At 34.1% G+C, this 27,975-nt stretch overlaps 1 protein-coding gene across 1 annotated transcript; it reads right to left on the reverse strand.

Moving 5' to 3' along the window:
- On the reverse strand, positions 1-27,931 carry Ufl1 (UFM1 specific ligase 1). The gene is made up of 19 exons (XM_070010750.1): positions 27,827-27,931; positions 26,722-26,867; positions 25,443-25,471; positions 24,575-24,672; positions 23,969-24,083; positions 21,550-21,680; positions 17,940-17,998; positions 17,050-17,196; positions 15,724-15,899; positions 14,435-14,614; positions 11,798-11,918; positions 9,278-9,400; positions 6,440-6,557; positions 5,459-5,622; positions 5,249-5,379; positions 3,867-3,947; positions 3,483-3,568; positions 2,678-2,858; positions 1-2,069 (listed from the first exon to the last, which is right to left on the reverse strand). The coding sequence occupies exons 1-19, from the start codon at positions 27,901-27,903 to the stop codon at positions 1,851-1,853; spliced, it is 2,382 nt and encodes a 793-aa protein (XP_069866851.1). The 5' UTR covers positions 27,904-27,931; the 3' UTR covers positions 1-1,850.
- Between the last annotated feature and the right edge of the window lie 44 nt (positions 27,932-27,975).

A 27,975-nucleotide genomic window follows, 5' to 3' on the forward strand; every position in this document is an offset into this window, starting at 1 on the left:
AAATATTGAACAACTTTCACTATATGAATGAAATTAGATCTTTACATACAAAATCAACTGTATAATATTTACAAAAAACTATTTACTTTGGAAAAATATGAATTAACACAAATTTAGACAAAATACTTTTTATTTTTTCAATGGTTTGCTGTATTATACTCACAAATTAAATCAGTATCTGTACCTTCTATTTGTTATCTAGTTTGACAGAAACATGATTACTTTGGTATCTGCTGAAACATAAATGATAAGGTTCTTAACATCTGAATAAAAAGTCTGAATAAAAAGGTGTTTAATATTTTGGAAGTGAAATAAATAAAACTAAATTAGAGTCTTCAGACATAAAGTACTTGCTGTTTTGTCTTCCTTTGTTCATATGAAAATATACAAAATTAGTCAAAATATTTTTAACATAGTTCTACCAACCGTAATAAGAATGTTTAGTCAGCAATTACAGGATTAAAACTGTCTGAAATGCAAAAGAGGTAGCATGATCTTTGCATGCAAAATTTTTAAGTATAAAGTTTTATATGTCATATAAGGAATTATATAAAATACTTTTTACATTTAACATTTAATTTGCTATTATATTTAAAATAATCTATTTTCATAAGTAATAAAACTGTTGCTTTAAATTCATGTGGCTGAAATGATCACTCCAAAAAACTATCTTAGTTAAACAAATAATTGTTAGAAAATAAGAATACCTATTTTTTGATGTGCCAGTCCTAGGGCTTGAACTAAGGACCTGGGTGCTGTGCCTTAGCAGTTTTAGCTCAAGGTTAACATTCTACTAGTCACAGCTCTACTTCTGTCTTTTTGGTGGTTATTTGGAGATAATGGTCTCACCAACTTTCCTTTCAGGCTGGCTTCAAACTGTGATCCTCAGATCTCAACCTCCTGAGTAGCTAGGATTATAGGCATGACCCCAAGTGTCAGTTATGATTATCTATTTTTTATTAAGAGCTTTTATTTTTGGAAAAAAAGCTTCTAATGATTAAAATGCATTTATGGATTATCACTGGGGAAAGCAACGTTCTATTTTACAGGTTCTTATAATGTATTAAATGTTAAGAATAGCTCCTGAAACAACTTTAGATATGTAAACTGGGTTAATAGGAAACTATGCACTACACCGGTAGTGAGTGTGATGTCAGGAGTGACTTATACCTACTACAGTCTTTCCTGCCACTGTTGTTAGCAGCAGCTTGTTTTCAAGGGCAGGCAGGGCAGGGGCCCTTCTGGGTTTTCACCAGTGAAAGCACCCCAGTGGCCCTTGAAAAGTTCATGTGAAAGCCCCATCTATGTGACAAAAAAAAAAAAAAAAGTCATGGCTTCATAATAAAAATGATGTTTTGCTTACTTGAGCATTTATTCAAAGCATTCTCCAACTCAGTCTTACTTCTAACACCAAAAACAGTTTTTCTTATTTTAAAAAACATGATCACATTGTTTCTCCATAGATGTATGAAAGTATAGGAATGTTACCTAAAATCAAACAGCAAATGAGAAGTATTTTTCCTAGAGATGAAAAATACAAAACTTTATTCGTTACTTAGTATCTGGAAGAAAATAAGCCTGAAAAATATAATAGTGTTAGAACTATGCAAAAATAATTTTGTATGAAAAAATATTACACACAGAATTTATATGAAGAGAAAAACTTTCAGAGAGAATCTAATTGTACAAATTCACATCTTTTGTAAGGTTGACATTTAATACATCACCACTATTTTATTTGAATTCCATGTAGCAAAGGGCTGACAGAGGAGTAGGGGCCATGTCTATTGTTTGTGATCATTCAACTTTAACCATAGGGAGTTTGCTCACTAATAACAGACAGAAGATGACTACTCTTCTGTCACAGATGATTTCCTGGGTTTCAGAACAAGGTCCTTAATGGATAAAGAAAGTTCTTGAAGCTCTTTACGAGTAGTATTGGCGACATCCTGCTGTTCTTTGTCTAACTCATCATTTGAGGGATCATCTCCCTGCCCAGTCTTCTTATTTTGGCTGATTAACTGCTTTACAACCAAACTTTGATACTTTACCAAAAGAGTATGCTGGTCCTAGGAAGAAAAAGGAGAGGAAAAGTCATTAGTGAACAGAATTCAAGGTTCTATGGGATAGATAATGTAAAGTTTTCTGACCAATGCATATTGAAGACCTCATCTTTATAAAACAATGGCCAGGTATGTTGAAAGCTGAATCTAACAAGGTCCCTCATATCAAGTAGTTGATAGATTGGGGGAAACATCTATGCAGATCACTTCATAAAGTGACGAATCTAAGTTTTATCAAGCAAAACAAAGTGACAGGGAGGTTCAAAAAAAGCCACATAACATTTAAGTGAGGAGTTGGGTTTCTGAGAAGAATTTGTACAGGGTATGACATCTGAACTGGTCTTTGAAGAATATGCTAAAATGAGAGAAGCTGAAATAGAAAAGAAGACATTCTTGTCTTTTTTTGAAAGTATTTCCATGGATTTTAAAAGATTCTTAAGAGCCATGCTAAACATGAAAAATCAATGTCCAAGGTCACTGTTTACATTCTTGAAAGTAAAGAGATAGTGGTTAATGTTTGGTATCTGAGTGCTGACAATGATTCATATATACCCACTCAACATATTTAAAGTTGAAAAGCTTTGAAAATTTCAAATGCACTGAAAATGTAATACCTCTGGAATCCTATGATTAAGAAAAGCAATGATCTGTGGAACACATCTTCCAGGTGCATGGAGCATGCTGTGGGTTGAGAACTGAAATAACAGGACTGATGTGAGGTGCAAAGTAAGAGCAGGGTCTTCTGTGACTTTTAGCTGTTCAGCCAGTGCTTGTCGATGCTGGAATAGTATTTGCCTAAAATAAAACAAAACACATACACATAGACAATTTAAAATCTCCTCACAAAATTCAATTCTTTCCTTTTGAATTCTTTTATTTCCTTTTATAGTTTGCTGAGTTTAATGATCTACTTCCATAATAAGATTTTAAGAAATTCTTTATATATATTTACCTATTTATATATAAATGTTATATGCTATTCATTAATATTTATAGAAATATATATTTATATGCTATATATAAATATACTACATAAAAATATATACATATACAGCTCCACATGGATAGACTAATATGATAAAAAAATTATAGAAAATTCTATAGAGCTATATTCATATATTTTCAAAGTATGATTTTTTGTTTTAAGTTGCTAGGTATTAAACAGAACTATGCTGATTTAAATAAGCTTTCTTATAAGGAAGGCCCCAGAGCCAATAAAAAGTTCCAGGCTTAAATCAACTATGGAATTAAAAAACTCTGCTACGTTATCAAGAGGGTCAAAGAGGAATATCTAATTATATACACTTGAAGATCTAAAGACACTTAAATATACTCTTCCTTGACAGTTTTAGATGGTCATATTCAAATTTCAAGAAATGTCTTATATATGAATATTATTAACAGATTAATCAATGTTACCTTTCTCTTTTTTTGTCTCCTTTTTTTACCATAATATCACAAGCTTCTGCTGCAGAATCCAAACAAGACAGAAACTCTTCTATGCTCTAGAAAGATATTTATCATAATTGATATTTTTATATAAGTACTTAAAGAAATATAGATATCTAATACTGTTGTATAGTTTTATACCTTTAATACGGTTTGAAAAGGTCATTTTGGTATTAAATTAGAAATTGTGATTTAGGACAAAAAATGGTAAAATGCATCCAGCTGTTTCTCTTCTTTTACCTTTGAAAGTTGCTGGGAACAGAATATGTTTTAGTAATTATTCTGGTAAAAATCTACTTAAAGATCATCATAATATAAAGGTCTAGCTATGATAACTAAGGAGAATCAACTTACTTTTTCATTAAGAGAGTTGTGGAGTTTTGTGAGAGCTACTTTGGTTTCTTCTGACAATTTACTTAAAATTTTTTTTCTTACCTATAAAGAAAACAATTGTTTTTGATAAATTACAAGTACAAACTCAAACAAACACCATATATTTACTACTACGGATTTATCGTTTTTGGTTATTAGATCTCAAACTGGGAATGAAAAGATTCTACTTGCAGTCCAAAATCAGAAAGCCAGCCAAGAGTTAGGTAAAAAGGCTAAAACAGTCCTACTTTCACTACCTGCTCCAGCAATTGAAGAGGAAGACTAGAAACAATGTCACTGGCTTTGTGGGAAGTAGAATATGGGGGTAACAGGCATTTCCTCTCTTTTCACTAGGGTGGGAAAAAAGTAATTTTCTTGAGGTAGTGTAAGCTGCGAAGAGCCTTACTCACAGAACTCAGGGATGCTTGTAGGATGGACCTGAGATCTTGTTCCATGATAACTTGCTTGTTATGCTATGACATGAGGAGGCTTTCAGACCTTTCTCCAAGTCTGTGTGCCTTGTGATGTCTTCTGGCATTCTTGATCAGTCAGATAGTTCCTTCTGGTGCAAAGGTTTGGGAAATGGCCTGCTGAAATGGCTCCTTAACAAGACCCTAGGCTATATTGTATCTGGGAAGACGGGGGCAACATAGCGCCTCTTCATCCCACTTCACACCAATCCTTTAAGGTAGCCTGCAGCCTTTAAGAGCATGGGACAAACTGCGTCTATTTCTTACAGTAGATATTGGCAAAAAAGAAGGAAATATAGATGTTTTCATATATATGTGGACGTATTGCTCAAGCTGAACGCGAAGAGGGCCAGTGCATTGTAGGAGTACAAGGGAGTCACTATGCCCCTGTTCTGGTCCTTATAAAATTATATAAAATTAAACATCATCCAAAAAACAACACGTCACCTTTATGTCCTGAAACCCCAATGCCAGAGGCTATAAGTAAAACTGTAGTTTCACTCAGTTTAAAGTCACTGCTATAAAGTCGTATGTATGAAGATACTTTCACCTTCCTTATTTTCCCTACTTTTTAATCTTAAGTGGACCAAGAAGGATGAGGAAGAGAAACCTGTTTCTTAGAAAATAATTAAGCATCTTTATTCTTAGTGTATTGGTCTTATTACCATTCCTGTGGACAACTATACATACATTTTGCTGTACTTGAACTAAAATCTTTTTGCTTGGCTCAAGGGGTAAAAGCCCTGCCTACCAAGCACAATGCCCTGATTTCAAACCCTAATACTGAAAAAGAACTCTTTCTTATATTCCTTTTTCCTTTAAAACTATTTCAAGCAAGAGAAAATAAAATGTGCTGACTCAAAACAATCCAGTGGCAGGAAAATCAGAACATACTTCACTTGTAATGGTTGCAGGATCATCCACTGCCATCATCAAATCTGAGGCTAAGAAGTTGAAAATGAGGTTAGTGATGTCAGTACACACTGTCTTCAGCAAGTGCTTGGAAAGAGCAGATTGAGTGTCATCTGGAAAGGAAGGTAAGTTGTTAAGACTAATTTCCTTCTATAAATACAAGAACCTATAACAAAACAGTATTAAGTGTACCTGCAAAATACTTCATCCCTTTTTCAAACAATCTAATATTATTGTATAGGTTTGAAACCTCTTCTTGTAAGTCTTTGATTGTGCGTTTTCTGCCAGCTCCAGAAGCAGAAGTTGAAGACATGAACACTGAACGTACCACCTCGAGATATGCTTTATTAAGAGGTCTGTGTACAAGATAAATGCAGTTAATTAAAATGTACTAGATATATGATGTAGATGAGAAATTTTGCTTCTAATGAAATAAGGCCTTAGAAATGGTATCTATTTTGCAAGCAAATAAAATTAATTTGGAGAAGAGTTCATGAAAAATTTGTTTCTGACTCTAGGAATTATAACTCAAATGGATTATTTTTCTTAAAGTACTCAAAGATATTGCACTGAAAATGTCAAGAACATCAATAAAACTCTACGTATGAACACAGCCTTTTAAAGCTAATTTGTAGAATAGTGGAATATAAGTCCCTGACCCATTCTCAGGAACTAAAACTTAAGGAACTTTTTGCGTAGAGTCGTTTAGAGCCACAATGCCCCAGTCCTCCTTTGCTTCTTGAGTAGCCAAGAGTGGTAAGCCCTTACACCCAGATAAACTTACTCCTTTTAAGGTTGATTTTTACTTATGTGCTTCCTAAAAGTTAACGTTATTTTCTATCAAAATAAGATAGAAAATAATCTTTACTTGTTTTTGAATATGATTTTTATGCTATCAAGAGACAGTCAATGATTAGTCCTGGTATTTGTCTCCCCAACCAAGATTTACAATGGAGCAATGGCAGCAAACATTCCAATGGTTCTCAGTTGTTAATTTCCATACTACTTTGGCCAAAATACTTATACAATGCTGAACTAAATTGCCTCTCTAGGCAATAAAGTCAAAGACATTGTGATTAACATCAAAGCTTTGAAAACAAAAATATCTAAAATGTATGTACTTAATAACCACTGAAATTCTATCCGAAAGGGAGAACAATGTTTTCTACTTGCTTTATTAAGTATTCAGCAAGTTCAGAAATAAACTCCTCAGATGCATCTTGTACATGTATTCTCAGATGATCTTCAATCTCATCCTGGAACATAAAAGTAATCTCTGGCTTCTTCTTTCCTATTACAGACAAGGCAGTGTGAGGGGAGAAAGGGACACATAAAAAACCTGAGTCATTAAGGTATTGTCATATGAAATAAAATGGTAGTTTATTCATTATCTATCATAAACTGTCATATTGCTAATGTCAAATAACAATAGCTAAAAAATAAATGTAATTAAATTTCTTTTAAATGATCATTCTCTTTTCTACAAGTGCATCTGACCAATAGAAAGCAAAATTTTCCCTTTGTTTCATTTGCATGATACAAAATAGCTTGGGTTTTAAACAATCATGTTAAATAAAGTATCTTTTAGAACAGGACAATCTGTCTTTGCTAGACAATGGAGACCAAGTAGAATTTCTTTCATCATAAAAGTGATTATGTATTAAAAGGTCCAAAACTCTAATAGAATTTTTAAGCTAAAATTTATCCTTTTAGGAGGCACCAATGAAAAAAGTAAAGTTAATAATTTTAGAACCATAATTTATTTTTGTTTTTACAAAATTATTTCTATTGCAAGGAAATATGGGATGCAGCTAAAATAGTGGAAACTGTTAGCAGTGGAAATATTATGCCTACCTACTGAGTATAGGTTGTAGACAAAGAAGCCAACAATATTCCCATTAAAAATTATAAAGTTTTGTTTTCTAAATAAGCAATTATTTCCATTCTACAAGTGAAATAGCAGTAGAAATAAGTAGCTTAAAATCACCTTTCAGTATAAATGAAGAATTAAGCAGAAGAAATCAAAGCTTTAGAGTAGACATCCAAGTACTATCCTTCTTTTCTGAGATCTGTTTTTCTAATCCTAATGTTCAAACTAAATAGTTTGCTTTCACTGTTTGCTTCATGTATGCTTTTTACTTGTTATTAAATTATATTTCCTTTTAGTAATCTTTCACACTGAATTGACTCTATATTTTAGCCAAAAACCCAATTTCAGCATCCATTTCAGAGATTACAAGACAGCCTTTTTCAAAGGACTCAAAGTACTTTTTAGGTAGAATGTTTTTACTACTTTCATAGCTCCTCAATAATCTATGCACACACACACACACACACACACACACACACACACACACACACACAAATCTCATGCCTCATTTAGAACCACAGATACTGGAAAATTCTTGGTAAAAATGTGTCTTTACACCTATATCCTGAATACATCTAGGAAATAGGAAAACTCATTTATTTATATATATATATATATATATACACACACACACACACACACACACACACACACACACACAAACATACACACAAAGGGTATATATTATATAAATATGCAAAAGAAAATATTAAAATACATATGGGACCATCTCATCACTAACTGTAGTAAAGCTAACTAGAGCAAGTAGTTTTTACAAAGAAATTTTCCTTTAAATAACACTGTTTTATGCATATCAAATACAGTAGACATTTCAACTTTTCTTAGGACATTTTAAAGACAAGCTTAAGTAACCATGCTATATTGCAAATCACTGTGTATTAACACCAGTCACATCATTTGACATTTTCATCTCCTAGGTATAACTCCTATGTAATAAACTCTGTGGAAGAAAAGAACTATAAATCTTATATTATGATCATTTGGTGTTGTTTTTTATTTTTTTTGATAAAGAGAGCAATATCATAGTTTTGTTAACATTTTTAAACAAAAATAAAAACCAAATTTATTTAGAAAAACAAACTACAATGTCTCTTTCAGATTCAACATTTCTAAACAATAGCAAATCTAGAAAAGATGCACTGGATTAGTCAATTCTATCCCTCTAAATATAAGCAACCAACTAGTTATGCTTTATTGTAAAAATTAAATATATATATAAAACTCTGATTAGCTTTTTTTTGGGGGGGGGGTCATGGGGCCTGAACTCTGGGCTTAGGTGCTGTCCCTCAGCTCTTCAGCTCAAGGCTAGTGCTCTACCACTTGAGCCACAGCGCCACTTCCAGCCTTTTCTGCTTATGTGGCGCTGAGGAATCAAACCCAGGGCCTCATGCATGCGAGTCAAGCACTCTACCCCTGAACCACCTTCCCAGCCCTAGCTTTTCTTTTCTTTATCCTTTGGCCTTTCACTCAAGAGATTTATTTAATGTGAAGGGTTTTTTATTTTTGTTTCTAGGGTTGTTTTTTTTTTTTTTCCTATATCAGGTCTATAAACTCTATCCTCTCAGTTACCATCCCTTCCTCACATCTGTCCACAAGTGCATGTTAGCTCCATTCCTCTGAGTGTGATGCTGGTCTCCTGAATGACTGCAGTGTCAGCAATCTCACCATTAACCACTTATTCTATCACTCAAATTTCCTGTTCGAATTATCCAGTTTTTGTAAAATGTCAAATGGGTTTAATACAGGAAGACAGAGGAACTCAACTATATTCGTTTCCTTGTTATTTGACAATGAATAACAACTGGTGATCAGTAGTGATTATTTCCTTAAAATGAGTTGACCTGACTTTCATGGGTAGTAATAGTCACCTGTCATTTTCACATGGCGATTTGTGGCCAGAAGAATTAGCAATAAGTTTATGCTTTATGCAATTATCACAGTGGATATCCAAGAACAACTGAAATTTGAACTGTTGATGGGTTTTTATTTAACCTAACTGTGGTGACTGAAATTTGTACCTACTGAAAATGTGTATAAGCACATACTTAACAATATACATTTTAATGAAAATACTTTAAAAGTCATATAGAAATAAAGGAAAGGAAAGGAAAGCTACAAACCAGTGTGAGATGACTGAGACTCATCATCACTGTCATCATCTTTTCTTCCTTTCTTCTTGCTTTTTTTAATTTTGTATTCTCGGGCATTGCTCCCACCACCTCCTCTCACACTTCCACTACCCTCTGGTAGGAATGACATTAGTTAGTCATTTAGAAAATGATGACTCTATACTGCTACACTTAACTTTAAGCAGAAAAATAAAAAGCAAAACAAGAAATCTTTTACTCTTTTTAAAGCCTGGAGTTTCTTTATTAAAATAAATAAATAACAAGAAATCTCTTTAAACAAAATCCTGAGAAAGCCTGCTTGCTTTAAATACAATCTCTTTCCAATGTCATCTTATTTCTATAGCTGTGTACGATCTTTTCTTAGCCAAATCCATCATCTCACCTTTTATCTCCTCAAAAGATATATCCCTTCATTTGCTGATCTGTTACTACATCCTAGATTTTCCTCTAGTATAATGTCACAATTCGACTTGATTTTTAGGTAATTAGCATAAAGATTACTGTCCATGTTCACAGGAGACATCCTGACTCACCCACAAATCAACCTGATCATGAATTTCTTGAAGCCAAGAAGCATATCACAATTTTACATTCTGGGAATACACCAGTGCTTTAAAGATAATAACATTCTACAAATATTGACCATGAATATTAATCACTTCTATAGAAGAAAATCATTAACAATTACCTTACTTGTTAACTAACGACCAAAAGCCCCGTAAATTATGAAACAAATTCAAACACTAAAAGTTATAAAATTTTACTGAGGTATTCTCTATTATTTACATTGAAGATAATAATTCCATGAGAGAGAATATTTACCTTTAAATGGGTTATAAACACTGAAAAATATTGAAACTATTTTCCTTCATAAAGATTTTTTCGGCCGGGTGCCGGTGTTTCACGCCTGTAATCCTAGCTACCAACGAAGCTGAGATCTGAGGGTTGCGGTTCAAAGCCAGCCCAGGCAGGAAAGTCCATGAGACTCTTATCTCTAATAAACCACTAGAAAACCAGAAGTGGCGCTATGGCTCAAGCGTTAGAGCACTCACTCGCCTTGAGCTGAAGAGTACAGGGACAACGCCCAAGCCCAGAGTTCAAGCCTCACGACTGACCAAAAAAAAAAAAAAAAGATTTTTCAGTAAATTGAAGTTATTTTAATAAGCTGAAAATCTTTTTCTAACTTCTGTATAGAATTCCCTCAGATTTCATCGTATTGTGGAATCTACCTACCCTTTGCTTTTATAATGGAAAAAAATACTATTTTTGAATATTTAAAGTGAATGTGCTTTTAACATTTAGTAATGTTTCTTATGAAAAGACATTCACTCTTGACATGATTCCAGGTGCTATAGCTGAACTTGCCAGACAACAGCACTTTCACTGAGAATAAAATACCACATGACCCATAACATTTGGAAAGAAACAGAACAGATTATAATTATGCTGACACATCACCAAGTAAGTAAGGTATATTTTAACTATATCATCAACTCACATAATAAATAAATGTGATAGATGATAATGATAAGAAAATATATGATAAAATATACATAGTCGTAAGCACTGCTAGAATTTTGGGGACTAATATGCTATCATTTCCTGGAAGAACTGAGAAAAATTTGAAAATACCATTGTAAGATTTTGCAAGAAAAGAGTTTGAAGAAGGAATGAAACTATCTCAAAGAAATAGTGAATTCCATGAGAAAAATAAAGTCTTTATAGTAAAAGTTCAATGTGTCTGTAGCTGTTAATAAAAACTGTATATATCAATTTTTATTCTTGACATAGCATTACAACTTCTTCCTACATAAAACAGTATGAAAAACACGTATCTCTCAAGTACAAATTTCCAGTATAAAAGTGCTACCGAGAATAATTTTCAGTGACTTATAAAAATAATAGCTCATTGGGGAAATCACTAATTCAGTAAACATTCACATACACAAAAATTATCAAATGGTGCTCTAGGTAACAGGTATATAACAAAAAAATGAGACCGACATGGTTCCTAACCAAAATACACTGCAGTGATTAGTGATAAAAAAAATTAGTAAGATGACTGACCTAGAGCAAGTCTGAATACTTTTCTGATGGCTTAGGGAGGCTCTGAGAAATGACTTTAAAAGCCAAGTTCTAAATAACCAGCTAATGATATTTGGGAGAGTGGGAGAAGACATCACAGGGAGAGAACAACTACTGCAGAGGCCTTGAAGCGAACATTCGTGGTATGTTCTAGTAAAGAGGCCATGCCTTTTGCATGTTTGAGAGCCTCCACCTCCCAGAAAACAGTAAAAAATCATGAGATTAGGTTTTCTCAAGAAAGTAACCATAATATATTAGCCCCAACACCTCCATTTTCCATAATCAAAACAACTTATTATCAAAAGGTTTGTCATTAGTTCTCAAAGGTCAAAAACACAAGGACAAGCTTCTAAATAAGGCTTAATACAAAATTCACACCAAATAAAAACTTCCTTTAAATCTTTTTAATAAGCAACAAATAATTACCTGTTGCTTTCCTCCTGCGCTCATCCTTTTTATCCTTCTTATTTGTATTAACATTTTCTAAAATGGAGAATTGTTTCAGATCTTCTTCAGTGATTAAATGCACAGGATTATTTTTCATTTCCTGAAATAAACATGCATTTTAGGTAGGAAAAATATGTAATATGTAAAAATATGTAAAATATGTAACTTTCTAAAAACCATAAAAACCATAAAAGTTGTTTGCATAATCACATTCTAATGTTTTTCCTTTGCGTCTTAGTTACGAAATCTAAAGCTTTGTTTACTACTCTAAATCTGTTTCATCTTGATAAAAAAAGTTAGCTTTTTGTACCTAATACTAGGTTAGAAAGTATAATCTCTGAAAACAATAAAACATCAGATGTAATCCTTTTTAACTATTACCTGCAGAGCCTTTTGTCCCTTGTTTTTTTAAGACCTCCTAAGACCAGTGCTACCCGGTAAGTCTATTTTTCCTTTGAATTCTTTCTTCCTCTTTTTAGGGTGGGAGGGTCTTGGGGCTTGAACTCAGGGCTTGGGCTTCTTACTTGAGCTTTTTTGTTCAAGGCTAGTTCTACTTCTGGTTTTCAGGTAGTTAGCTGGAGGTAAGAGTCTCAGGGTCATGGAGGTGGCTCATGCTTGTAATCCTAGCTACTCAGGAGGGTAAGATCAGAGGAATGCAATTCAAAGCCTGCCTGGGGAGTTAAGTCTGTGAGACTTAGCTCCAATTAACCACCAGAAAACTGCAAATGGCACTGTGGCTCAAATGGTAGAGTGTTCGCCTTGAGCTGAAGAGCTCAGGGACAGCACCCAACATATGACCGACAAAAAAATTCTCAGGGCTTTTTCTGCCTGGGGTTGGCTTCAAATTGCGATCTTCGTATCTCAGCCTCCTGAGTAGCTAAGATTACAGGTATGAACCACCAGGGCTGGGCTGGATTAATTCCCTTATTTTTTTTTTGAGTTTGTATTAACAACATGAACTATTTTCAGGTTCAAAGATTGGCTTTTTCATAACAAAAGGTTCTATAATTCCTGTAACAAAAGCATATTTTCATGAGAAAAATGCTTAGAATGTTGACAGTTTAATAAGACTGGTAGCTAATGTATCAGATATTTTATATATAGGTGTATATATATATATATATATATATATATATATCCCTTTATTTGTATTTATCATCTTTAGAGAGAATATCATCATCTTTTCTTTGAAGATAAGGAGAGTGGAGATCTGCTTGTCCAAAGTCATAAAGAATAAACATGCTTAAACTAAGATTTACTCATCAAATCTATAAAATTATTTATCTTTTTCTATTTACCAGGAAAAGCTCATTTGCATACGATTATATAACTTAAAATGTGTGAACCTAAATACACATTATTTAATAAGCCTGCGTAAAGCCAGGTTCTATGAAGAGATGATGCTGTTAACCAGAAATATGAATGAAAACAAAGACAAATCTGGCATTATTTCTCCTTCAAATATTTTTACAGCAATTGTGCTATAATTAATTTTTTTTTTTTGAGACAGAATCTTAGTATGCAGCCCAGGCTTGGTGTGAATTGCCTTTTCTCAAGCAGTAGAATACTGATATTGAGACGTGTCCTACTATCATTAATGAAAGTAAATTTTGATAGCAACAGAATTTCTTTCCTCAGTAAGTTCTTCTATTTATATACCCAAACTAGAAAAAAAAATGCTCTGCTAGATTTACTAAATAATACTTGTGTGTACATACATATACCTTATGCTATGTAAAAGCCTAATGATTTTCTTGAGCTACTCAATGCATGAAAGAAATTATACAGATACTGCTATGCTCATTTCAGTATTTCAGTATTTTAAAGTTGGATCAATATCCTCAGGTGACTTAAGTATATAGTTTAAGCTGGGCAAAGCTGTGCATGCTTATAATCCCTGTTACTTGGTAAGATGGGCATGGTTAGGAAGATCAAGGAAGGCTTAAATCCAGCCTTTGGCAAAAGTAAGAGCTGCTATGTAAAAAACAACTAAGTGCCAGGTATTGGTGGCTCACACCCGTAATCCTAGCTGCTCAAGAGGTTGAGATCTGAGATTCGCGGTTCAAAGGCAGCCCAGGCAGGAAAGTTCTTGAGACTCTTACCTCCAATAAACCACCAGAAAACCAGAAGTGGTGCTGAGGCTCAAGTGGTAGAGCACTGCCTAGAGCTGAAGAGCTGAGGGACAGTGCCCAAATCTAGAGTTCAAGCTCCATGACTGAAAAAAAAAAATAAACAAAGCAAAAAAACCAAAAAAAAAAACCCATAATGCACAAACAGCTGTGGCACAGCTCAACCTAGTAGCATACCTGCCCAGTAAGCATGAGGCCATGAGTTGAAAACTCGATTTTAGAAAAAAGAAAAGTATAAAATTTCATTTATGTTATTTTAACTTAAAAGGTCTGTAAGTTCTAACATATGTTCTGATAAAAATGTAAAGGAAAAATGGAAAAATGAACATGTGTGAAAGAAAGTAAATAAGAATGATTGAAGGAAAATGAGATTTCATACAAAGTGTAGACAAAGGGTAAACTGCTTATGCCATTTTTCAAAAGACATCAGATGACTTTAACGTAAAAATTTTGTTAAGATTGGTGTAGGAAAAAAAATCTGGAATACCTTTTCAGCTTTCTGGTGCATAAGTTCACTGAACCGATCTAAACAGTCAGTTATAAACTTTTCACTGACTACAACAGTGTCACTAAAGACTGTAGCTGAAGACTGTTTGCTGAATAGTCTCATCACCTGCTGAAGCAACATTGAAGCATCTTCCACTGATATAGAACTGGGAAGCAGGGGCTAGAATTATAAACAAAATAAAAATGAAATGAAAAGGTCATTTAATACATATTACTTGCCATACATATAAAATATGCAAATGATTTAAGAATGTATGTATATAAATATGCACACTCATGTAAGCATATTAGTATGCTCTCATGTGGTTTTCATAACCATAATTAATTTGATGATTTTCCAAACTCTATTTCAGATTTCACTATCATGCTGAGCTTGGGAACTATAACCTATTTCCTATCTAATTTCCCTACATGTAAGTCATTACAAACTGTCCAACATGACACCAAAAGCTCTCTTTCACAAACGCACAAACAATCCCCCAGTAAGGCCTGAAAACTCTCCTGCAAAATACATTTCTTGTAAGCATTTTCTATTGCCTTTGTATTATCATTCTGTATAACTATGTCTCCTCCAAATGTCTCTCCCAAGAAACATTTTATCCAACAAAGAGAATGGTGACTGACACATACTAAGTACTTGAAATTTGTTACATATATCTATTAAACTACAAAATTCAAACAAATAACAAGAGAAAAACTTAAGGTCTTTGTACCACAAACAAGGAACATTCTGCTTTATGAAGACTAAATTAAAGCCCTGACTAGAAATTAGTAGATTAGTTCTCTGTTTATCTTTACTTACACTTTTATTTTTTACTTATCCTTGTCTTTTTTATATAATAGAGGGCAGGTCTACACTGAACACTGAAGTAAAACACTATCAGTGTCAAAGCAGCTTATGTTAATATGTTAACAGAGATTACTAGATAAGGGATAAACAAATGCTACAGCATATTCAACACCAGCAGAGTTCTAAATGCTTAAGTAAGTCTCATCAATGTCAGTATCAGGATTGATGTGTGTTTTACATTGTTTTCTTATTTGTTTTGAGATGAACAAAACTATAGATATTGATAATACACAAGAAAAAGATTACTTCAAAAGCTAGAATAACTTTATATGTAAAATAACTAATGTTAATGCTTTAACAATGACTGCTGGAAATTACCTCTAAAGCCAAGATTACCTTTGCATACCCTAGCTTTCCAAATGGCTACATATTAGCAAAATCTTATGTGTTACTGGTTTAAATAAATAGATAAAACATACTGATATATCAACCCAGGTTCCAGAGCTGATGGCTTCTTCTACTGATGCTTCCACCTGATCCACAAGTCCTTGACCAACACAAGCTGCCTTTAAAAACAAGAGCTGTGTAGTCTTATACCTTTTCTTTATATAATTTACAGCATCTGGGATTCCAAGTCTGGACAGAGCATCAAATTCTAGAAATACATCACAAAGAACTGTCAACCACTCTCATTTTTTAGAAACCTTAAACATAAGTTAAGTTTTAACAAAATCTATGCTTTGATCTTAAAGGTACTGCATTCTAGATTATTTTAGGAATAAAACATAGAGCTGTATCATAGCTCATTCTCCGGTTATCTTCTCAAACCTTTTTCATTACAAGTCTTTGTTAGAAAAATTGATACTTTCTGAATACCAGCTGTGTCACTCTCTAAGGGCTAAAGAAAAACATGAGACTATAGAGCAATCAAAGCAGAAATAGGGGTAAGAGAAGGTAATGATTTAAGAAACAAAGTAAAATTAATTTTGTTATTAGTTAAAATATTGCTATTTCTTTTTAAAATGTTAAAAATTTAGAACAAAATAATTCTCTAGTCTTTTAACTAGAAAAGTTTTAGCATAAAAAATTCTCAAATGTACAGACAATATTGTAAATGAAGATATCTACATTCTTCACTACCACCTTCACCCCAAATAACCATACTTTAAAAGAATGAGCTACAACAATGTTTTAATAGATCTTAGCTTGAAGAAAAGAAACAGTATATCCCAAGAGATGAAGAAAACATAAGTAGAGCAAGTATACAGGTTTCTTACTGAGAAAGTAATCTGCTATATAATTATAAAGTTGATCAAACTAAGTGGATATTTTAATGACTAAATTTAGTCAATCTGCTGTATACAAATGATGGTTAGAACCTCAGAAACACAATTTGAAATAACCTCAATGTTTCAGAAGTAAAAGACAACTGATAAAAATGAACATTGATAAGTTGACAGTCAAAATATTTTGAAGAGGAAGTAATTGAAAACTGGGCAATTTCATAAAATATATAGGGAACATAATCTTATACGTTAAAATACTTGTACTTTATCATTTTTATATAACAGAAAGGTTATTGATAAACAATACCAGTTTTTGGCAATTTTACGTTATAGTTGGTGAGGTGACTCTGGAATTAAATTCATATCTAAGACCCACAGAAGACTACAATGTGATTATATCTTTAAGTTAAGAGGAATAAGTGTAACCTGGCCAACAGAAGGAAAGTAAGGTTAGTATAATACTTTCTAAGAATGTTTTAGTAATAAAAGACACTATACTCTTAAATTAAAAATAGTTACCTAAATAGCCATTCTGCCTGAAGAAGGAATCCACCCAAGTACTCTGTGTTCTGGAGTAGATATCAGGGACGAACACAGCTTTGTCCTGTCTCCCACCAACCACAGTGCCTCGTAATCGGCCACTAGTAACAAGCTCTTCGAGCACGGCTTAAAACAAAAACAGAACAGCCAGAAATCTTTAATCCCACAATTTTACATCTCACTATGTGTATGCCCAACATGTGTGTGCGTGTATATACATGTATATACACGCACACACATAGATACATATATACATATTCATATTTTTTCATTTTATTTATAAATTGCTTTTCTTCTCAACCTATCCCTCTGGAGGTAGCTAACAGTTAATGTTTGGTAGTATACAAGATAGATACACATATGACCACTGTTATAAAGAAATATTCTGAAACAGAAAATACATTAGGGATATTAAGATTCAAGAATATAACAGGAGAAAACATAAATTAATTACATTTTGCATTACTAGCCTATCAAGCAGTGCTACAGTTTGGATGCTGGATGTCCCTTCTATGTATTAAAGGCTTAGTAGGGGGTCTTCGGGGGGCCTAATAGGAGGTCTTTAGGTTATGTGGACTGGGTGACCTCAAAGCTCTTTCCATTCCTTTGCTCCCTGGCTCCTGAAACAAATAGTTTTAGTCTTGAATATGTATTCCTGCAATGTGCAGTAAGGGCTCAAAGCAGTAAGTCCAACCAATCTATACTACAGACTCTTAAGACTAAGTGAAAAGAAAGCACCACTCTCCCCCCATTTTGTTTTTTAGGATTGAGAAATGAAAATCAGTAAATTGTGCATATGCATGCTGAGCAAGCACTCTACAACTAAACTACCCCTTAGTCTGAGTGACACATATTTGAACAAAACTCACAGTAAAGAAGCTGCTCTTGAAATCCATATTTTGAAATCAAAGGATTCACTGCTGTGGGCCTGTATGGAAAGTAATAGAAAAGAGGGAAGAAGGACAGAAGGAAGGAAGAGAGCAAGAATTGAAATTGATTCATACAACTAAAAAACAAGGTTCATGAAAACCATGGTTTTAAATGATAAAAAAGTTTTTACCGCATTTTAAATCCTTCATTGGAATTTCCCTAATGAAATGCTAGGGAAATCAAACTATTCTTGCAACCCAGGATAGATTTATATTATCATTTAAAAAATATTCACTTCTGATTTCTAGCCTGTGCCTTGCCTTCTCCTATATATAGTCATCCATACACATAGATGAGAAGCTGGTTTTAGAATAGCCCTTCATTCACAGTAAAACCTGTGAATACTTAAGTCTCTTATTTAAAGTGGTGTAGTATTTTCCTATAACCTGCATACATTAAATCATCCTAGATGATTAACAATTCCTAGTATAATATTTATAAACAGTTGTTATGCTGTATTGCTCAGTCAATAATGAAGAAATAAACTCTATATGTTTATTATGGATGCAATTTTTTCCTGATTATTTTTACTACACAGTTGAATCCATGGATGCAGAACCTGGATTTGGAAGGCTGAATGTATGTTTTTCATTCTCCTCTTACGGTGCAGTTGATCTTTTCCTCATTTGGAAATATTCAGATGAGTGTTACAGATTCCATTTTTGAAGAAAAATGAGATAATATGTACATTCATAAGAATTTGGAATGGTATTTTCCTAGAATAAGGTAGATGATTAAAAAGGATCCATTTCAAATGCTTTTTGTCAGCATTTTCTGTAATGACTACATATTTCTTTCTCTAAACCACTTTAATAGGGATAAAATTTACTTGTAATAAAGTCCATTCATTTTAAGTGTATAATTCAGTAGTTTCAGTCTAATGAAGTTCAGAGACTTGTGTAATCCAGTTTTAGAATATTCCCATTACCCAAAATGTTCCTTGACATGAGTTAATTATTTACATAATAATGATTTACATAATAATGTTTTCTGTCTCTAAAATAATTTGCCCCATTAAACACTGAATATAAATGAAGTCAAGAAGGCATCTCCTTTCACTTTCTTTCCCTTAGCATGTTTTGCATGGTGATCTATGACCAAGCATTTATCAACAATTTAATCTTTTTTATTATTAGACAACATTTCTTTACATAGACAGAGATGTTGCTTATGTATCCACCAATTGATACATATTTAGATTGTCTCTAATACTTGTATTAATGTCTTTGTGAGGGCATATTTGTATGTGTATATGTGTGTGTGCTTTGAGATGTGCTAAGGACTGTCCTAAGGTTTCTGCATTCAAAGCAGGGCTGTTATATACTGAGCCATATCCTCAGCCTTGAACACATTTTTATTTCTACTGGGTAGATTTCCCATGAGTGTATTCCATCTATAATAACTGTAATTTTCAAGTATGTTTTATTCCTATTCAGTTTAAGCCAGTATGCTTATTATCTAGTTAACGTTATTCTAAGTTTTCATTGTTTGCTTGTAACTGAAAGATTTTTTAACGTAATTCTAAGCTTTAATTCTCCTGCAACAAACTTGGGAAGGCTGAAATAGTTTCTGAAAATGAACTCAATATTTTAAAATCCTGTGTTTGGAGATTTTCAATTAAATTATTTTTTATTTGTGAATATTGTTTAATATTTAATATTAAATTATTAAATATTTGTGTGAATTATTATTTGTGTGAAATAATTTTTTATTGTGAAAATACCGTATAGAGGGGTTAAAATTCATGGGCAAGGTAATGAGTACATTTCTTATCAAGCATTGTTGCCTCCTCCTTTGTTTCCCCTTCCCATCCCTTCCCATCTACCCCACCACCCCCCACACCTCCACTCTACCTCCCCCGGCCAAAGTTATAAAGTTCGTTTTTTGACATAACGACTTGTACATCTCATTGTTGCAATGGGTCCACCTGTATCCCTATTTAAACGATTTGTTTTTTCCCTTCCCCTCTACAAATTATACCAACATCAAATACAGTGAAAGCAGGGGTTATACCGTGGGGGAGGGAAATACAAAGCAACAAAGAAATCATCTTATAAATATGTTAGAAACAATTGCAAGAAAGTAAAAAATTTTGAATACTTATCTTGGGGTTCATTTCTTGTGTGAAATAATTTTTATCTTTATTTTTTTTATTTTTATTTTTATTTTTGGTCCAGTTGTGGGGCCTGAACTCTAGGCCTGAGCACTGTCCCTCAGCTCTTCAGCTCAAGGCTAGCGCTCTACCACTTGAGCCACAGCACCACTTCCGGTTTTTTTCTTTTTGCTTATGTGGTGCTGAGGAATCGAACCCAGGGCCTCAGGCATGCAAGGCAAGCGTTCTACCACTGAGCCAACTTCCCAGCCCAATAATTTTTATCTTATCAAACTGTTTTACCCAAAAATGTTAGCAAAATTATCTAAAACTCATAAACCAACTAAATCAGTTCAAGTACTCTGTGAAGTCTGCACATATTTGTTCTTTGTACAGTAATTATTACAACTTTCTCATATTTTATTTTGTATGCTTTACATTCCATTTACCTAAATATGTCCTGACAAAGTGTTTCTTAAAAGAAACTTAAAGAAATTATCTAACAACTTATGTGTCAGATTATTTAAAAATAAGAAAGGAGAAAATTTATATAGTTTATAAGCTCTTCCTCCTAATATTGTAGTCTTTTTAACCTCTAGTGCTTTGTTATGTAATAAATGTCTGCTAATTTATAAAATAACAAAAATATCACTTTTGGTGCCATGTGAAAATCATGGCTGGAGTTAAACTGCTGAAAAGCAAAATAAAAATAGAAATAACCACTAGATTTAAAGATAACTACGTTATTGTTATTGACGTGGTTGAAGCCAGATAGGTGGGATGAGAAGTAACAGATCACTGAGACAGTAAATGTAGATCTTCATCTTAAGAAGGCTCACTAAAAGAAAATGAACTATGTCAGTAGTAGATAGAGTGGAATGTGGAATATAGCATTCACAATTCCTTTTAAAATGAGAGCTGGACATTTTTGGTGGGTCACAAAGTAGTGAAATGACAGTGATGTCACAGGAGAGGAGATAACAGAGAATGTAGGTTCTGAATCTATGCTACATAACATTTGGAAGGAACATGATTGATCCTCAGCATTATAGACTCTTACTTGGTAAGGATGGATCTTAAAAATCATCTGTCCTCACGTTATGTCCAAGTAAGTTAGGTATATGCTTACATGGTTATTATGTGACAGAGCTATGAGCCCAAATTGTTCTAACTTTGTAAACTGCATGGTCTTTTCATGAATCCAGGGTGACCTTAATATAGTGATGTGGACAGCAGTTTTTAAACTAGATCTGTAGAAAGCATTTCAAGGGTCATGAGGATGGTAAAGGTTGAAAATAGGGTGCATTCAAGGAATTGATATCCCCATTCCCATTCACAGAAGCTCCTTTTCTAATAAACTGGGGTCCTCAATGAGATTTTGTTTAAACAAGAAAGATCCAGCTGCTAGGGTTAAAAAAAATATTAAAACAAGTCTCTATTGTTTCAAGGCATCTCACCGGGTAATAGCACTGAACAGTCCTCGGATACGTGCTTTATGGCGAGATACAAAGGCTTCCGTAAAAATGACTCCTCTGTTATCAAGATCAATATGCCCATTGATAATTTTGCCAATTCGCTGAGTTAAAGCCTAAGGATACAGATAAATATTTTAAAGATCAAAATCAATCATATCAATTTGTATGATCCAATTCATGCTGATGCATAATCATGTGACTGGGAGATTTCATAAACATAAATCAAAAATATATAACCTATAATAAAAGTTCAGGATCTTGGAAATTTCATTATTTCACAGAAAAGCCAACAACTTAGTCAAAATGTTTATAAGAAAAATGCTTAAGTATCCTAATAGCTCTTGGTAATGAAGTGCATCTCTAATGTAAAATGAAAATGATTGACTAACCAGTTTTGAAGATACAGCAGTTTCCCAAGAATAGACAGCCAAGGCATATACATGAGTATCAGAGAAAACCCTATCTAGAGTTTCCAACACTAACAGAGAGTAATAAGTAGTATTTCAAGATTTTGTAACTTAGGGAAGCATAAGATTTAAAAATGATTTTCTCTGACACAAATATGAGCAAGTTATCTTTGTCCAGATTTGAACTGGAAGATAATATGGTTTCTTGGTAAACTACTTTCAAAAGTGTTTCTCTACAGCTATACAATATCTGGGGTCAGGTACATGTGATATAAGTCTGAACACATTTCACATCTCAAAATGAATTAGGTTTACATGGACAAATAACATGGAAAAATGTTTTTAAACAACTTAATGACCTTTGTGAATATTTGTTTGTAATGTTGAGAAAAAAATAGAACTAAAAAATAGTACATAGCTGTATATTCCAAAAAACACAAAAATGTATTCAGGGCATAGCTTTATAAGAAATCATTTGGAACTGAGCCTGATTTTCTTTTTCTTTTTGGTCATTGTTGTTGCTTTTGCTGGCCCCGGGGCTTGTAATGTAGGCCTGGGTACTGTCCCTGAGCTTCTTTTGCTCAAGGCTAGAACTCTACAACTTGAGTCACAGCTCCACTTCAGGCTTTTTTATGGTTAATTGGAGACAAGAGTCTCATGGGCTTTCCTACCCAGGCTGGCTTTGAACCTCCATGCTCAGATCTAAGCCCTCTGAGTAGCTAAGATTATATGTGTGATCCACTGGTGACCTGCAACAGCCTGATAGTTTTAAAATGTTTTTAGGAAACACATGGTTTGATTTTCTATGGCAAGCATATATTTGCTCATGTAAAATAGAACTTAGATTTCTAAAATGCTATGAAAAATACATCTCTAATATACATGCTGTTTTAGGATAGCTCATTCTCTTAGTATAGGTGAGTAAATCAGTACTGCAAATTTATTTCATATCATTATGGTCTGATAAGTTTTATAAGTTGGATTTCTTAAAGTGATTTATATGTAAAATGAGATTCTTCTGTTCATTTGATTCAGTACATACCAAACAAAAACAGTATTTATTGAATGTCTCAATTGTACCAGAATTTCACTATTTCTCACTAAATAAAGCCTATGAAAAAGCACAGATAAGTGCGTTGAAGCACATGGCAGATGAAATATTCTTCTTAGTATCAAATAAAGAAGAAATGAACAGACTAGAATCAAATTAAGATCTGTTAAGCAGCAAACCCTACTAAGCATCTACTCTATCAGACAGACTTTTATGATTCTAAAATGTCTAACTATTTTAAAAACAGGAAAAAAATACTAAGGATATGCCTCTGTTTTCAGGAAACATTGTTATGCTGTAATTCAAGATACCTTATTTGAGCATTAACACAGATATGTAATTTAAGACAACATGTGAGATTCCTTGGTTTTTCTACATATAATAGTGAGAATTTGGAGAAGGAAAAAAGAGGACATCAAAAGATAATGTCACTATTGACATCATAGATAGAAAAATCTTTTGCTAATAAAGCAACCTTGTGTACTACAAGGAGTCCTTAACCTTCGCCCACAGATGATAGTGGTAACCCCTCTGTGTTATAATCTTCAGCAGTTATTTGCTAAAATATAACTGGGAAATTAATATTAGAGAAATATAACTGGGAGGTTAAAATTATAGATATCTTGGTTAAAGATTCTGCGCAGCTGATATGAGAAGTATTAAATCTATATGCTTATGGTATATATGCCATTGGATCAAGAGTTCTAAAACTTAATTTCTTGTTTTTAGGATGTCATGCAGCTCATGAAGAATGTAATCATTTTAAATGTCTCCTCAGAGCCATCAACAAATAGAAAATACACCTATACAGTATACTGCTGCAGCATATCAAGTAGGATACTTGCAATATACCAATTGATGAGAATGTGCTTTTTTTTCCCCTCAATATCCTTTAAAATAATTGTTTAAAATAAAAACATATTATACTATTAAGAAATAGTACCTGTGTCAGGAAACTTCCAGGAAGGTCATAGGTTTTACACAATTCCGATATGGTTACTTGACCACTTTCTTGCAGTTTATCATTTACTTCTTCTGCTAATCGATCCAAATAGTTTCTAATATATAAAAAAGAAAATAGGAAAAAAATGAGAACTAATGCTTTTCCTCTATATTCTCCATCTTTTACATTTAATTTCTCTTGAAATAGAGTCTGTCCTCAAAATAGGGACTAGAGTATAGGTATATATACATCATTCATTGCTCATATTCTAAACTTACTTTTTTCCTCATCATTGCAACTAAGTTGTAAATTGTGCGATCATATTTCCTATTAGTGGACATTTTAGTCATTTTTAAAAAGTGTTTTTGGAAAAAATCTGCTTGCAATGTTAACACAGAAAAAAACAAGTTATACTTTGTATTACTTTCATAGAAAAAATTCAAAATTTACTTATGAGTTTGTTCACATAATTAGTACTTTTTAAGTGGAATGATTATTGTAATGAAAAGGAAGGACTCTATAAGCTCTAAATTCAACATCTAATTAGCCACTGTTAGCCTAGAGTATTTGAAAGAAAGAAAAGAAAGGCTCTTTAATTATACTTACTCATCTATCAGTTGTCCCAATACTAGCTGGACATGCTTTTCTGATTTAATAATGTCACTAATTCTATTCTCAATATGAGTCAGATCCACATTAATTACCTGGAAAATAAACAAAAATTATATTACTAGTAATTCTGTGATGTTGTATAAGATAATACTTCTTAAAATAATACTTCTTAAGAAACTCCTTAATCTTAGGTAAATTTTGAATTTATTTGCAATTATTAAAAGTCTTCATCAAAGAAAAGATAGAGACTTATTACTTACTTACTTTTTACTTACAAAAATTACATTTTTTACTGGCCAGGAAAATTTTTATTAAGCAGGAAACTATATTTTTATATAACAGATAACAATTCAGACAAGATTTTTGAGCTTATTAAATAAAGTATACTTGACAAATACAAGTGCATTTATACTTTTTGAGAATATTTTCTAATTTTTATTTATAACTTCTACTTACTAAAGTGATAGACTGAAACATTAGTAATTTTTCTACCATGATTACATATACTGTATAAAATATTACATAAAATATCATACTAATATTAGTGAATATGTGTCTGTGTGTCTGTCTGTGAGCTGGTCTTGGGGCTTGAACTCAGGGCCTGGGTTTGTCTCTGAGTTTTGTGTTCAAGACTAATGCTCTACCACTTGAGCCACAGCTACACTTCATGCTTTTTGGTGGTTAATTTGAGATAAGAGACTCATGGCCTTTCCTCCTAAGACTGGCTTCAAACCATGATCCTTGAATCTAATCCTGGTAAGTAGCTTTCTTAATTTGTGGATATTTTGAAAGGCACCGAACAAATTCATAGTACTAAAAAAAATGAGAAACCAAAACAAAATTTTATAAATTTAAAATTTACCTGTTGTAGATCAACAATGTTTACTCGACCTTTAAAGAAAAGAAATTAATTTTAAAGTACATGTAAGTAAGGAGCAGGTAAACAGTGCAAACTTTAACAGAATTAACTGCTGATCAGTTCAAGTCCACAAATGGCAATAATTTAGGTCAACATACACACACACATATATACCATTTGTTGAGTAGGTCATTAAGGCTGAATCTACAGGCAGTAGTAACTCAAGAGTTATTTTCATCACATCAGAACAATTATGAAAACCAAGTGATGTACAAGTTGGCTATATCTATGGAGACTATTAAATTTACTTTACAACATAGAATTCAGCTACTAAGGCCAAAGACATAATGACAACTAAATTAAAGATGATTTTTTTTGGGCTGGGAAGTTGGCTCAGTGGTAGAGCGCTTGCCTTGCATGCATGAGGCCCTGGGTTTGATTCCTCAGCACCACATAAGCAAAAAGAAAAAAGCCGGAAGTGGCGCTGTGGCTCAAGTGATAGAGTGCTAGCCTTGAGCTAAGAGCCGCCCAGGCACAGAGTTCAGGCCCCACAACCGGACCCGGAAAAAAAAAAAAAAAAAAAAAAGAGTCTCAAAAAAAAAAAGATGATTTTTTTTCAATTGTTTGAAAGTTAGAAGTAGGTAGGTTTCTGTCAGCAAAATATTCCAAAATGCAGCTCCTATATTATTAGAATTACGTATAAGATAAAGAAAACAAAATAAACACCAAGGTTAAATGGATAACTCAGAAGTTACTAGAATAAAGAGTTGCTTAAAGTGCTGGGTTGGGGGGGGGGGGGGGGGTCTATGTCTACAATCCGAAGACATAGAAGGCAGAGGTAGTGGCAGACAAAAATATGAGGCTCTATCTGAAAACTAAATTAAAACAAAAAAGGATAGATGTTGGCTCAATTTAATCCCAATAATATCAAAAATATAGGGGGCTTCAAGTTGGTCTATTTTAACCAAATTGTCTTTAATTAAATCAGTAGTTTGTTCAACTTAAAAACAAAACATCAAAAAAAGGCTATTCTTTGGGTGTTGATAGTAATATGATGGATATAATATCCCATCTGAGTTATCTAATTTGTAATTATGCACAAGTGTTAAAAGCATGGAAAACTTCCTTTAAATTTTTGAGAACCTATAATCTTTGTAATAGAAATAACTGAGAAGAAAGGTGACCTATACAATAAAAAAGGTCTTACTTGGTTATGACCATTTTAAGAGTTTTCTGACCACAAACAAGGGGGAGGTGGGAAGGGTCTCCTGAGATTACTTACCACCTCGGACATGTAGTTCATCTCTCATCTCTTTAATAATTTGGGCTGGAGTGACATACTCCTTTCCATCAAGTGTGTGAACTACTTCTAGCTGTTTCTGAGCAATTAATTTAGTCACAATCTCAATGCAGTTCCGCTCTGACAACCTAAAGGAAAAGAAAGATTTCAGGAGCATACTTGGCATACTGATGCTCAATAAAACGAACACAAAGGTATGAAAACAGGCTTCCAAAAAGTTTGCAGGGAAAGCTACTTTTACACGACCAAATGTGTTATCTTTCCTTCTACAACCTAGGGATCCAATCATTTACGCAAGCTCGGGGATCAGCAGGTGTGCACTTAAATCATCTGCTTAGCTGACCCTCATTCAGACTTTCAAATGTCCTCTTTTCTAAACCCGCTTTAGGGACTTCAAATATGAATTGAACATTGAGAAGACATCATTTAGGTGGGAAAAACGGACTTTTCTTTTTTGTTTAACCCAATTTTTCTCTCCACTTGAACTGTATGAGTGGCCTCAAACACTCGATGCTTAGGTGTGTACACATAAATGCATGTCTATATATATATCTATGTATGCTGTATAACAGATACATATGTGTGTGTGTTCACTACTATTCAACAGAAGAGGTTATTCTGGACTCATTCCCCGACAGCTTGCTGGTTTTGTAGAAACCGTCAGAGGCCTGCAGTTCCTGAAGGGTGCCAGGCCTCTCCGCACGGCTCTCCGCACGGGGGGACGGCAGGGTGGGGAGGCAGGTTCGGGGCTGTCTGCGTGTGGGCTCTCCGCTCCGCAGCTGCCGGCCGGGGCCCACGTCGCCAGGACCCAGCGGGCGTGACGCCATCTCCAGCCCGGCCCCGCGCAGCGGCCGGGCCGCGGGCTCGAGCCGGGCGGCGGGATCGGGGCCTGGGCGCCGGCGGAGCCGGGGGCTCGGGTCTGGGCCGGCGCCGCAGCGGCCCGGGCTGGGGGACCAGGCGAGTCCGCTGAAGAAGGCCGAGAGGCTCGGGGGCCCAGACCCGGGCGCAAAGGCCTCAGCTCCGCGCGGGACAACCCCCCGGGCCTAATTAGGACTCCACAAGGGAGTGGGGGGGCGGGGTCCGGCACCTCTGCGTGGCCTCGGCGAACTGCGCCCGCTGGAAGTCGGCCGCCAACCGCCGGATCTCTTCCCAAGCGTCCGCCATCGCCGCTGGGACAGCAACACGTCAGCTCCCGGCCTCCAGGAGGCGAGAGGGCGACGGAACGCGCAGAGGGAC

The sequence above is a fragment of the Dipodomys merriami genome, unplaced genomic scaffold (genome assembly GCF_024711535.1).
Source record: "Dipodomys merriami isolate MVZ:Mamm:240054 unplaced genomic scaffold, mDipMer1.0.p SCAF_8, whole genome shotgun sequence".
In the NCBI taxonomy this organism is placed as follows: Eukaryota; Metazoa; Chordata; class Mammalia; order Rodentia; family Heteromyidae; genus Dipodomys; species Dipodomys merriami.

Coding starts and splice junctions, on each gene's coding strand:
- Ufl1 (XM_070010750.1), bottom strand. CDS start 27,903: ATGGCGGACGCTTGGGAAGAGATCCGGCGGTTGGCGGCCGACTTCCAG. Junction 26,868..27,826: donor TTCGCCGAGGCCACGCAGAG/GTGCCGGACCCC, acceptor CTTTTCCTTTAG/GTTGTCAGAGCGGAACTGCA. Junction 24,084..24,574: donor TTGGGACAACTGATAGATGA/GTAAGTATAATT, acceptor TTTATATATTAG/AAACTATTTGGATCGATTAG.